At 28.9% G+C, this 15464-nt stretch overlaps 1 protein-coding gene across 1 annotated transcript in view; it reads left to right on the forward strand.

Annotated features, from left to right (window-relative positions):
• LOC111037778 overlaps window positions 1-15464 on the forward strand; it is a 65792-nt gene that overhangs the window by 48399 nt on the left and 1929 nt on the right. Inside the window, exon 4 of the mRNA XM_022320535.1 lies at window positions 5722-5857. Within this exon, the coding sequence (XP_022176227.1) occupies window positions 5722-5857 (136 nt within the window). The remainder of the gene's footprint in view (window positions 1-5721; window positions 5858-15464) is intronic.

The raw sequence follows: 15464 nt of genomic DNA on the forward strand, positions 1-15464 counted from the left end.
GCATAATATATAACCAAATCATTTTTTATTCTACCTAGCTTTAAAAGGACGTCACACAAAGGTTTGTGATATTTATAAGATAGATATTATGTTTTTCACTCGAGTAAACAATAAACATACAGGAAAAACATGTTCACTTAAATCGATCGTAAGAATAAAATTATTACCAGAAGTGGTTTTACAGCGAAATACTTATTAAGTGAATTGATGAAAAATACGTTTTCAGCGGAATCCGTGAAAACAATTTTCATAATATTAATTTGCGAAAAAAGTTATGGCCGTCTAAAATAGGAAACCAGAATGAAAATTCTTTCATTCTTAAAATTAAATGTATATTAGGTGTCATATTATTCAAAAAGTAAAAAAAAAAATAGCTTTTCCATGCCCTTGATAATTTCTATTATTTTCTTTCATTTTTTAATAAGTTTACCTATATACCCGGTCTGAAATCACTTCATATCTATTGAATCATTGATGATCGATCTGCTTCGATGCGTTTTTGCTATGTTGCACGATTGTATACGAAAATGAAAATAAGAAACATAGTATGACGTCCTCTTCTTATATTGATTTTGAAACGACGCATTTTAGATATAAACTTTTTTTTGCTATGCTCCTTAGACATTTTTTGGGCAAGAATACCTACAATGAAAAATTGCACATGGACTTCCTATTTATATTAAAAGTTCGACACAAATAGTACTCTAATAAGTTCATTCTTGGAACTATTCATTTTAATTTTCTAGTAAATTGTATGGAACAATATTAACAATGATACCGCAGTGGACACCTGAAGAACTATCTCATGTTAGAAAAGACCTGGGTTCTAAAAAAATAGTTTAAAATAGTTTTATGCATTTTTATTGTCAAAGACCTGGAATTTTCAATAAAAATGTATTTTAGTTTTTTATAATGTAAAATAATTTTCAAGAAATATACTAACTGTATACCTATGCTTAATATAGGTACATACCTTTTTAAATATTGAAAGTTGTTTATTCATAATTAAATTGTATGATGATATTTCCATGTTAATTCCTAAGTAAAATATAATCATATTTGAACAACAATCAAATCTTAATATGATATTGAAGCAAAAGATTTTCAAAAAATTAGTTAAAATGTTATCTGAGTTTATAAGTATTAAATTGGTATTATAATTTATTTATAATATTAATTATAAAATTATGTATATTATTTTGATAAGACGTGACATTTTTGGTTTTAAAACTAAAAAGATTAAATACAAGATTAAAATTAGGTAGATACCTAAATATTTTAATCACATCTACGATGGTACTGAAATTACTTTTTAGTTTTTTGTATTATAATTTTTTTTTGTTTTTTTGTACAAGTAATTTAGTACATTCAATTTGTAAAATTACACTCGTAAATAATTCCTATATTGAAACATTAAAAATATTCTTGGTTCTAATATTTTTTACAAAGCAATGATTGTTTTTTTTACTATAAAATAAAATAAAATACGATACAGGTTTGTGTGGAGATGAGTTAAACGAGAAGTTCGCTAGCTAGTATAGTAGAATACTATGATAATATGCTCTGTTGAGATTTGGTTGGTTTACTAATAATTATAAATATAGTATATCAATAATAGTATGCACCAAACCATCTTTAAAATATACCTTAGATGACTGGTTAGTACATAATTAATAAAACTAATAATTCAAAATGTCATTTTTTTATTCAAAGACAAAACCCAGGTAATCTTAACATGATTTTAGTTTCAAACTATTAATTGGAAGACTCCGACTTAAAAGTCGTTTAATTTATTAAATGTTTTTACGAAACCCACGCTTTTAAGAAGTTAGACATTTTTATTGGAAAAACATTGTCCGAGAAAAAGCTTTGTGGCCATTCAATAATTTAAAGTCATGGTGTATGGATAACTAATATATTTCCATATAGTGTAACAGCGAGGCTTACATAAATAATTAATTAAGACATTGTTTGAAACAAAAAATACATTATGTACATTGAAAGTTGAAAGAATTTTTTATAATTAAAAATATATCATTTGAGACATTTTAAATCAATTATAGTAAAATTTACTCGAACTAAAATAATATGCACGTAAAATTACAGGCAGTTAAAAATTCACTTGGAATTCACCAATTCCTTGGTTCGGCAGTGTGGATTTAAGCGGACATCAATGTACAGTCAGGGTCCAGCGTGTGTTCACGGTGTGATCCATTTAACTTAAGACACTCGTAATTTGAGGGAACACAAATGTTTTTAAAAACATTTCTTATAAGTATATAATTTTAAGTCATTCCAAAACAACATTTTTGGAAAAAAATTCTATTTTATTTTTATGGTTCTAATTTTTTTAAAAATGTCTACACTTTTGAATGACGAAATACATTTTTATTTACATATTTTGAAGCAGAACATTATTCGGAGTATTTCGATCTATAAAAATCAAAGTAGTTAATTAGTTATAAGTTCATAGTTACCTATTTAAAGTTTTAGATGAGCAGAGTAGTGAAGCGAAATGTTGAAATGTGTACCACTCAGCCAGTACTATACTCGGTGCATCTGAACTTTAAATTCCAATAGGCTTATAAGATACTCGTGAATACTTGTCCGAAATTCCATTTCTATACATCAAAGTGCTCCAAAAAATATTCTGTTTTGGAATGAGGAATTAAAAATGCACGTTGTCATTAAAAATGTAAAGAATTGTAAAATGTTTTTTATTGATCTTTAATACTGGATACAAGATCCATTAACTTTGTACATTATATGTTATTTATTTTTAGTAACAATATTAATTACAAAATAGTAAAATTGTTGTTTTTAGCAAATTTATAATTATGTAGCAAAAATATTTTCAAAAATGTTAATAGTTTTTGAAATAATGAGTGTCGTATACCGGCGAATAATATACATAAAATGTATAAATATCTTTTTTTGTCATACCTCAATTCTGAGTTATATATAATGTATGTCAAATTGACACAATAAGCATACCTACGTGATCCGTGAATAAAAAGCATGACAGGAAAAAACTCATTAAAGTGACGAAAGAAGCCATTGATGACGTGTTTATTATCTGTATAGTAGGAAATTATGATCGCATTTACGTTTAAGGAGTCTTCGAGGATTATCAAGAGTTGATAAAAGAGGATCGTTTTTGAATTTTCGGATTTGGATGAGATGATAAACGATCATGAGATCTATTATAGATATATTTGGTTTCTTCAAATATGGTTTTAAATTGTCTATCTGTGCCTAATGTTAAGTTTGATACGTAGGGAGTGGCATGCATAATTTTAATAAGTTTTCTAATATCGATATTTTGAAAAGATCAAATTTTATTTATTTTTTTTTTGTTAAACCACTATACTTACTGAAATTCATAAGCCCAAATTGGTTTTAAGAGTGTTCTGCACAAAGCAAGACTTGTGGTCAGACACGGGGCAGACACTTCCAAATTTTTCACATAGATTATCCGTATTTTACAAGAGGACGATAAATTTACATATATAAACTATAGTAAATTATAGATTATAGAATAAATAATAAATAATATTACAAAATGACATACTTTATATTATTTTGTCGATAATGTTTGTGTATTGGCTGTAGTACTATACGTTTGTTAGATTTAATGAAACACATATGAATTCAAGTTACTTCAATTGATTTTTTGAACCATTATCACTTTACGAGACTGTAAGACTAGAAGGAAACTCATTTTTAGTCGAGTTACTCGTTTTTCATAGAACACCTAGAAGTACTAGAAACCACTCGATAGCCAGTCAGCAATGATATCAAAGAATTGATCTAGGATTTATGTAAAAATATAATCGTCAAACTACACCGTTACATAGTGTATAATATATAGGTAGTTAAGTAGGTAGGTAGGCACCTACTACAAAGTGCTTTCTGTATAAAATTGTACGTCGATACATAATAATGCTGTTTACGTCATATATACATTATATGTAGATTATTATAAGCACACACCCGAAATCTATTTCCATATAAATTACGTTTGAGTTTAAGACAACAACCAAGAAACACTTCGACTTTTTCGCATGTGTGTTTATAGAGAGGAAAATCAAAAAAAAAATGCAAAGAAATCTGACGATGTCCCTCTCCAAACCAATAGCTATTGTATATATTTGTTCGTGTCTATACATTTATGCATATATACACACACACTAACTTATTCGGTAGGTACAAAAAAACATAAACACACCGACCGTACCTCTAAAAATATAAATACGTCCCGTTGGTTCTCGGGGGTAAATCCGTTTCGTTCGTTTTGGTGGAAGATTTTTTTTGATTTTTTCCTCCCTCTTGTGTATTCTTGGGTTTTAGGTCTTAACGGTCGACAAACTTTGAAAACAAACACTAGTCGTCGAGTGAAATCGAAATCCACGGTTTTTATGGGTTTTTTTTCAAACTTCGCACGCCGCTCATTTTTGCGATATGCATTACAAAGTCAAACGATTATTATTATCTCGAAACAAATTGTATGAAAAAGTACTCAAAAGATAATCGTATTTATTATACAGCAATGGCACAGCCTTAAAATATATAATTTCGTGGAAATATCTTGTACCGTCTGATATAATAACATGACATGACGAAGGATGGTTATCTCATAAACCAGCTGTCAATATCTCAGGAAATTCAAAGAAAAATGAAATTTTTTTTTTATAATTTTATATTTATTATACAAGAGCCTCATATTTATCATAATACATATTATAACTTCTGATTCAGGGATCGCCTAGAACAATCTAATATGTATCTATATTATATATAAATTAGACAAAGTGCTTCACCAAATATATAATATGTCCACACTCATTTTTTCCTTTGATACTAAATTTATTCAAATTCTGATTTTTGGAACTTCTTATTACACTTAAAAACCATACTTAAAAATTATTAGATTCTGTATACCATTAAAGGAGAGCCATGAGGTGATACCAACTAATTTTTTTCTTATCAGAATCGCTCTTTTTCCTGTAAATTGTTCCTGTAAACAGGATTACTTTCTTAAAAATTTTAAAATGTTTACATCAAAATTCAAACCAGTAAGAAGTAGTTTGTACTTTTTTAAGTAAGTGTTCTTTAAACCATACTCCAACATCACACCTTTTTGGTTGTGAATTTTTCTCAGTACAAATTTCGATTTCGGTTTAATGGAGATTATTTAAGCATTCCCTATATTTTTCGGTTGGATTAATTAACGCCAGTAGAAATTTTTTAAATTGATGTGCTTCACTTCAACAGCACAACATAAAGTTCAAATAGTTAGTCTTGGAGGGGGACCAACTTTACACACTTTAATATTTGCGGTTTATACCGATTATTACCTATGTATTTGGTCAATGGTGTAAATATCTAGTTTAAAACGATAATTACCTATGTATTTGGTCAATACCGTTAATGATCTGTAAATAATGTTGTTTTCCGTTTAACGTCATTATAGCTATAACATGGGCATATTAATAAGTATAATAACTCAGAAACTACGTGTTCGAATTTCAATTTATAAACATCAACGTTACAAAAAAAATCAGCTGCTTACTAATTGACAGTTATAAATTTGGTTTTAGTTTAAAAATAACATATTGTGTATCACCGCCACAGACACACAGGGATACCTTTAAATATTATTTTAATTCACTACCATATCGAAATTATGCGTACGTTTCATACTGTTATATCATGTTGCAGACTACCTGAAGTATACAGACTGTTACGGGGCGATCAACTCAGATTGGGACTCGTGCTCCTCAAAGTTCATGTCACTAGTCCGCGAAGAGATGAACGTCAACCAATCGGAGGAAGCTAAGGTGCTGAACATGTGTTGGTAAGTCGTATTCCATAATATATATTTTTTTTATTGATCTTAACTCTTAAGTCCGGCAACTATGGTCTATGGCCATTATCGTTTAAAGATGGGGACGAGGATTTGTCACTAAAACAAGGATCACCCATCCGAAAACTAGTGACACGGGCTGAAGCTTGCACTCAGAATACGTTTTGTAACTGAGAACAACCACAGTGCCACATCAGGCTGCCAATATTAAATTGTACCTAAAGCAATTGTTGTACACTATGCCCATCGCATATAATAATATAATGTCCACATAAAATACTAGTCGTTTTTTGATGTCGTTTTATGTTTTTGGAAAAACATAATTCGTCTATGTGATAAAAGAGACATATTTTTGAAACATAAATCAACAGTGGCATAAGGGGTTGCCGGAAAAATTCCCGTTGAGCCGATTTCGTATTTGAATATACCGTATAGCGCTATACATAAAAGTTGTGATATCTATAGTACCTAATTACTAATTCGTTTTTAAATTACTCTAATAAAAACTTATGAGGCACCTTGTAATAAATATTCAAGTTTTTTGACCGAGTAAAAAATGCTTTATTGACAATAGTTAAAAAAAAACTAATACACATCGAAAATCTCTTATGACTATAAATAACTCATAAATAGTCAAAATATTGAAAATTTCGTGGTGTATAGAAATGCTGATATATAAATATTCGAAGAATAAATCAAGTATACCGTTATTTTGTTTTGAGTAATACCAAAAACACAAAATGTATTTTGTTGAAGACTGATTTTGGGTTAATAAAACCCTCTGTTTCTTAATTTTTTGTTAGTCTCCCAATGTTCTTGACTTGAAATTTTGGTCATGACCTTCGAATGCACAAATTATATTCACTTTCCACTTAACAGAAAAAGTACTGAAGTTGAAAATAGAAGTATTATTTTGACTACTTATAGTGTACAGTCGGTTTGGTTACACCTGACATGTGTTAGCTTCAGTATTTTAGACGAGTTGGTTCATCGTTGCGACCTCAAACCTTATTTATTTTATTAACCTTATATAATATACCGTTTTGGAACAACCCGGATATTCTTGATGGAACAAGATTGCGCAGATTATACTTTTGTAGAAATAATGTTATTAATGATGATAATTGATAGCTAATGTGGTGAGTCATGATTGCTCATGATTCATGAAGCAAAATACGGTGGATTTTATGGCTAAAATCTAGGATGAAATAGATAATGAACAACGCTCAAGGTAGTGTTTTTTTAAATACTGTTCGTACAACAGTCGCGCCCGAGGGGTGCAAACTGAGGTGGCCTTGCCGTAGTGGGCGGTGAGCGTTGGAGAAATTTACTTAAGAGTCGTGCTGTTGCACATAACTAAACAACTATAATAATATATTAACATATTAAAATAAATATTTAAATCGTAGTATAAACATTTTATCGCCAAGTACTACAACAGTATTGAATACCTAATATTTTCGGTTTACTTAGCGCAGTACAATTATATATTGATGATATTATTAGGTCACGACTTAATAAAAAAAATGTTCACTCAGACGATTGGTCTAAACTGCGAATGAAAACAAATTAAAACCAATCGGCTTTTTCATTTTTTAAAAATCTGGGACTCTCGTTTTGTACTTTTTTTTTTTTATATTTAGGCACAGTTCAAATTTTCGATTCCGTTTTGAACCACTAAAATAGCCTACACAACTACATAGATATTTTAATGTTATGATTAAAAACGTACGATTTTTTTACAACGTGAGACTTAAAAAGTTTATTGCGTGCGGTCCTCGAAGGCTTTCTGTTATATTATATATATAGTAGTACTCTGACCTGCGATTGTAATCATATCATATAAAACGACTATTAACCACCTAGGTATAAGCCAGCACCATATTTTATGTCATATAAATACCATTTAATAACAGTATATACTATATGTGCATATTATAATATATTAAATTGTCATCGCTTGCGGTACTATTGTTATTATATGACGGAAGCAGCAGATGTCGCTTAACACCGACTAATCTTCCGCGCCCTTCCGGTCGCGGACCATGAGCTGCAGTTCAGATTATATATATATATATTTATATTATATTGTATGAATATTGTATATACATACAAATATACGATACATATAGAATATATGTAGACATGTACTACACAGAACGTGTAATAGTCGCAGCCCCCCAATATACACTCGCCGCTCGTCATGAATATACCCGTCGCGACCATAATAATAATAATGGTGTGTATTATATTATTAATATTCGCGAGCAACAATCTAATATAATATAATATTGTATATTATTGTTGTAACCTAACCGATAGTAATATGAGGGCACGCGTGTGCCTCGTGACACTATATATTATATATATATATATATATTATAATATACCATTTACCTAGTATATATATATGATATATTGTGAATGTGTGGGTGTGTGCCGGCGTATTTGTACAGGGACGGAACAAGATTGATCGCCCGGATTACCCATCTATGATAATACCCACGAATAATGCGTGTACAGGGTGAGTTCATTTTAACGGCGATCGTCAATAAATTGATGTAGCCTAGCTTAAACGATTTCTACATGTAAGCCTAGGTATTTTTTATTCGTGGTCATAGAGTATTATATTTTAATATTTTATTGCCTATAATGATATATCCAGAGACGTGATAACTATAGGCATAATATAGTCATTTAGGTTAGGGAGGCTGCGGGAGTCCTAAAAATGTTTTATAGCTATACAACAGGTACAAATGGGAACATAATTGCTCCCACACTGTTAGAAAATTCTGGGGTGGCTGAACCTACTCGAGCCAACCCCCCTAGTTACCCCAATAATGATGACAGTATTTGAGCACTCGCCGCGCATTTATATTCTTTGAATATCTCATGTATAAGCATATGCCAAACACGCAGGTTGTTGTATACTTTAAATGCGTATAAGTAGGTATGGAGTATTTTTTACAAGACACCCGTTCGCAAAATAATTTGTATTGAATTATGACAACATGTCATACTTTTCAATATATCATACACTTCATATTGCATACACATTGGCTTACGTTGAAGATCACAATCTTTATTTACGATCGTATAAAAATGACTAACACTATTCGTTAATATAATACTTGGATATTATAATATTTTATGTGATATAATTGATTTATGTAACACATAAATACTACCTATTCAATATTTAAATATAATATTCAAATGTTCTACCCTCTCTCACCCTCTAGCCCACTTATCATAATGCATGCACATATTATTATAAATTACAATAAACTATTAGTGGCATTGACTTATGATTTCTTAATGGTACTTAACTGTGCAAAATAATGTTTCTTACGGAATTAAAATTAAAATGTATACCTATTAAATAAATACAATTTAATATTTTATTTTATTATGTGCATTTATAGAGCAATATATTGAACCAATTCAGTTAAAAAATAAAATGAATAAAATTTTATTTCTTCATACAAGAGTATGAAAACACTACCCAGTACTTGTATATAAGTGTAAAACGTCTCTGGTGCACATCACGAGACTGTATTGCTTAAGTGTCCGGAACTACCTCTAGTCTCTACATTTCATGACCAAGCGGGCAATACAATATTATTTATTATTTTCAAAGCAACAAAAGAAAATAAACGGACATAAAGTTTTTATTTGGTAAATACCTCTCGGGACCCGAACTGTATTACCTACGTTATTGCGTGGCATGTCCATTTTACGTGTTTTGTTTACCAACGATAAAAATGCATTATAAACACATCGTTAGACTTACGCACAAATATTCAATGTAGGTATAATGGTCTAGACTAGACCGTTCTATAAGTAGTAGTTTTCGAGCAAATCCTTAGTCCTTATTCATACACATAGATTTTTAGTAGGTACTACAACCGTAAGTAGCAGTAGAATAGTATTCGTTGTTGGTTCTTATCTATATTTGAAACTTGACACACCATACGCCCACGCACAGTACATAGTTTAAATTCATAAGTATAATTATTTTATTGACAACTGGTCAATTGCTTGTTCAATTTAAATTATTTATTTTTAAAAACATGTGAAATATAATAATTTTTCAAAATAACAAAAAGGTACTCACCATAAAAAAAAATGTAATTGTTTTGTACATTAGATCAATATTAATATTATATATTATAGGCTACCGGTTGATCAATAAAAGTGGGACTATTATAAATGATTGACGATTGTTCTAATTATTTTATTATTATAGGCAAGTCTACTGGTTATTATTATCATACTATAGTAATGCAAAATGTATTCCAAAAACCTTTAAGCCCTGGTATTATCTTTATCAAGTTAATAGTTGACCCTATCAGTTATTTTAAGTAACTAAACAGTATAATTTAAAAACATCTTAAGTATAATAGTTTTTAAAAATAACCTACTTACAGTTAAAAAAAAAATATTTTCATAAAATATATATAATATTTAAAGTATAAATTCATAATATGGCCAAATCCTCTGAGCCAATTTCAGTGTAATAATTCAACACTATCATCACTCAATGAAATGGCAGAATTCAGAACCATGAGAAATTATCGTTCTCAATATTTTAGGTATTATAGGCAATGCCTAAGCGTAATATTATGGTAATGCACAAATTTATTCCGAAATAATCTTTAAAGTTAAAACTGCGGTATTATATTAATTATCAAGTTTTTCAGGTGGTCTGCAGGTCAAATCGACCCTATCGTGTATAGTTCTATACAGCCGTTTTCACAGCGTGTGGATAAAATTAATAATTATTAACTTCACCCTCATTTGTGTAAATATTTCGACGATAAAACCGCAATTTATTCGCTTATAAGATCGCTTACCAAACGGTATCTCTACTAAATCATTACCGCACCGCAAACGGGTGCCTATATTAAATACCATATTATACCGACCATATTATTTTACTATTTTTTTCCTACCCACACTACATCACGATGGCCGCATACCGCAGCCTAGGATGAAATTTTGTGTGTGATTGCTGTTAGTGCTATACGCCCTGCTTTCAATGTCTACCAATAAACCGGTTTAAATGTACCTAGGTACCTACCAGGTCACCGCAATATCGATGGGCACTGGGTGGGTAATTATAATTTATATATATGATCCTAGTTTTCGTCATACAGTACGACGTGTACTTAAAATAATTCTAAGTACACACTTCACCTTATTATGAAGATTAAAACACGTATTATATTATTTAAATATGGTAGTGTAAATATTTAAATGTGGTATAATATAGTATATTATGTATACATTTATTTTTATTATCTATTATTAAAAGTATACATATTATATGATATATCAATAACTTTGAAAACTTAATCGGGTTACATTATAATTTATATTATTATAGGTACCATAGACGATTAGAGTGATATACATGAATGATGTAAAGTCTGCAAGCACATTTAATAATCAATACTAGCTGGTCTTGCATACCGTTGCCTGTGGCAAACCCATGACAGTAGATTTACCACTTCTTAAACTCCATGAAAATAATATATAAACTACATATGTTTTTAGCACATTCATTTGGGTGATTTGAACCAAATATAAAATACATGTGTCTAAAGTTAAATCCAATTGTTATAATAAATATAATAAATTAATAACTCTATAACCAATGACAATCCTAAACAGACAAAAAATGTTAGTTTTTCGTGAGCCAACGAATCCCTGAGTGAGCAGCCTTTAAAATGTAAATGAGAAATTAAAATAATTGCTTTTAAAGTGCACATTCTTATTAGGTGTATGATTACTCTTATATGGACTAAATTTCAAAATCATGGGTGTGATAAACTTGACTGTGGGTGGACACACACACACAGACACACATTGATTTTTATTAAAATAGATTTATTATTTGTTATTAGTGAAAGTTTTTCAATTGTTGACGTTAATTTTAATTTACCTAATGTATTACACTGCCAAAAATGTCAACAATAAGTTTATTTCAATTCGTTCGTTATATAAATGAAAGGAAATGATATAAATAGTATTTTTTAGGATAATGGGTAAAAGCCGTATTTCATTTTGACGGAAAATGACAACCGTAGTTGAAATATTATTGTTGAGCAGAAATATAAGTATGTTCTACACCTTAAATAAAATTTCACAGGGACATACAAATTTATAACAATGTTACTATTATAATGTTATCATACAACAGTTATATGTACATTCTACACTTTAAAAAATAGAAATATTTTCGAATTTTGTTGGTCAATTCATAATTAATTGTATTTCCATACCAAAACTGGTAATAGTATAGTTTAAATTTGTTGGTAATTTTAAGCAAATACATTTTATTACTATGTGGTATAAATATATCTTGGTTCAAAATCGATCTTACTAAGGAGTAAGGATGATTTTTTTTACCAGAATGTACAGTCCTGAAAATAGTCTAGTCCAAAAAACGACTTAAATGTATCAAAAACTATTTTACTTTGTATGAAATAACTAATAAGGATAAACCGTTATATTTATTTATTTACAGTGACAAGTCAACCAGTTAATTTCAAAAATACAATTATAGTTTCAACGAAAAATAATATTTTAAGAACTTGAACTATGTCTATACATTTGTACTTATATGTATAGTTAACTAAAAGTTAATTAACTCCTTAAACATCAGTGTCTTTTGATATTCAACTAACAGACAATCAAAAACAATGGAGATATCAGAAGGCTTATAAAGTCAATACCAAAACGATGACTGCCCTTCAAAAGAATTTTAAATTAAAAAAAAATAAAATACATCACAATTCTAACTGTACTATTGCTTCGATAAAAATCCAATGCAAATCGTAAAGAGTTTCATTACAAAGTTTTTACACTTTTGAATTTTAACTTGAATGATCATTTAACTATGAAGGAATATTTAAAACATTTTAACGAATAAATCATTTTGAATACGCATGTTTTCAATATTAAGATATACTTATTATTTCATACAAGATTGCTTAGTAAATAATAATATAAATTTATAAAATAAAACGAAAAACAAAAAACTCGATGAGTCTACGAATTGATAAAATGATTATTTCGAAACACGTGGATGCACGAAAAGCTCAATTTTAATAACATAATATCGACGTATGTATTAAGATGCAACCGACTCTTGTGTTTTGTTACGAAACAATTATTTTCGATTAACTATACTTCTCGTATTATTCATAAATCATAATCAGAGTTTTTTTATTTAAATTACAAAAACATAGGAAGTAGATCTTTACCAAAGGCCTACTCTCTAAGCACCCTACTCATCCGTGTCATGGTGTCTAAAATATTATATTTTTCAGTTATTTGTAAAACTCATAAGTTGATAAGATAATTAATAATCAATAATCCAATTATACTTTGACATAAAACAAAGCGACCATACCAATAAATAAATAATAACTAAATGAAGCTAGTGTATATAGATAGCAATCATGTCATACATATAGCATAAACAGTACATATTTTAAAATTAATTAACACAATTAATTCATCACAGCTCGATCAGGCATAGGAACTCATTTTGGCATGATCGAACTAATTTTTTGTTTTTCAAAATATCAAGAACTCTCTGCTATGTTACCATACATTATTTTATTATTTGGAACAGAAAAACATTTCAGATAAGTGGGTACCCACTTATTTCTGCAGCAAATGGTAGTTGATTCTCGGCTCCACCATTTTGCTATTCTACAAATCGAATATATTCATCTGATTTACCATGAAAATCTAAGCACCCAGGAGAGGAGGGGAAGTAACAGGGATGACAGAAATGCATTTCGTGTTAGTAAGTGCTTGAAATGGTTGGCACTTGTTCCGCTCTTCAACGCCTCTGTAAATCTATAATCTGCCTTCTCGGGAACTGGATTCGTGTTCACAAAATTATAGATGTGGCAACGTCGCAAAAAGAGTTTTATGCTCAATCGTAAATTACTGCAGTTATCGCGGATTACCTCCCCTGCGCTCCTTTCATAATGTCTTTGTAAGTCCAACCTTGATTTAAATACCATAATATTATAATATATAGTATATAGTTATAAATCAGACGAATTCCATAAATACTGAAATATCATAAAGCATCATCGTCATAGATTTTGAGTCTTACTCTTCGTTATGAAAAAAAGTTGATCCAAATGTTATTTGGACAAAGAAATCCAATTTCAATAGACATTTCCAATAAATTTTGTAACAAGGAAACTAATTTAAAAGTAGCTTATTCAACAAGGCGTTTTAAGGTTTATTGAGGGCCATTATGTTCATGGGGTTATTAGAGCAAAAACAAGTGCTTAAAATTAAGCTTTATACCAAAAAATTCTTTTCATTTCCATCATTTTTTTTGCTTTAATATTTTACTGAAATAAAAAATAATGTGACTTACAATAACGTAATATTACTTATCCACTGACCCTTAAAAATAATAAGTAGGGTACTTCGTCAGAAAAAATAACATTTTTCGAATTCCTCATACTTACTAACCGTAAATTAAATAACGAGATATATTTTTCCCGTTATTATTACAATTAAACGATTCACAGTGGCATTACAATAGTTTTATAAAAAAAGATCACTTACAATTACATAGTGATTACCGCTTTTGTAAACTTCAGACACATTCAGTAATTATTAAACACCATAGTTAAAATCTTCAACGTCCTATTATACTCAACTACTATTTAAAACTGAATAATCATTTCACGATGGTACGACATATTATTTTTCACTTTAATTATATCTAACTTTTTTTTTAATGTAAATATTCATATGCAAGTTTTTTCTTTTGATGTTTGTTTTAAACTTGTTCGTTAATACTATATGATCAAGACATACATTTGTAAAATAAGAAATCGTAAGCAAAATAGTTAACTGGGTGTAACAGTAAAGTACCTACACAGTACTTCTGAGCTTGTCTAAATATTAGTATGTTACTTAAACATACACATTACTATTACCTACCTATAGGCCGTAGTGCTAAGTTTTGTAACTAATTGTGACGTGCAACTTTTCTTAAAATGTTTTTCTTTAATCACACAACCCTACAAATCCACCTCCAAGGTAACCTTTAGAGTGAAAAAATTAAAAATATTTATTATACTCTATTTTTGATGAATTTAATTTTAGTAAAAGTACCTATACATAATTTAAAACAATATTATAACTCAAGAAAATTTAAATTTTAAACTATTATTCAACTATATTTAACAGACTTGAATATATTATATTCAACCAGTTTTAAAATATTTGTGCTTAGATGATAGAATAAAAATTTAGTTTTTAGTTTTTTTCCAGCTAACATTTTTAGTCAAAATGTATAACATTTTTAGTTTTTATTTCTCTTATCTAAAGTTGTAATAACAAACGTGATATTCAGAATTTCCTTTACTAAATAAAATTAATATAGGTACCTATCCAAAATTTTTGGTAAATATTTTATTTTACAAATATTTAATAAGATTCTCTTCGTAAAGAATGGAAGTCAACGAGCAAATATGTTCATGAATAACAATGATGATTTTATTAGATAATAAATTAATGTTGTTGAATTGCTGTTGTATGGTAGTAAATT

Source organism: Myzus persicae, unplaced genomic scaffold (genome assembly GCF_001856785.1).
Source record: "Myzus persicae strain clone G006 unplaced genomic scaffold, MPER_G0061.0, whole genome shotgun sequence".
Taxonomy (NCBI): Eukaryota; Metazoa; Arthropoda; class Insecta; order Hemiptera; family Aphididae; genus Myzus; species Myzus persicae.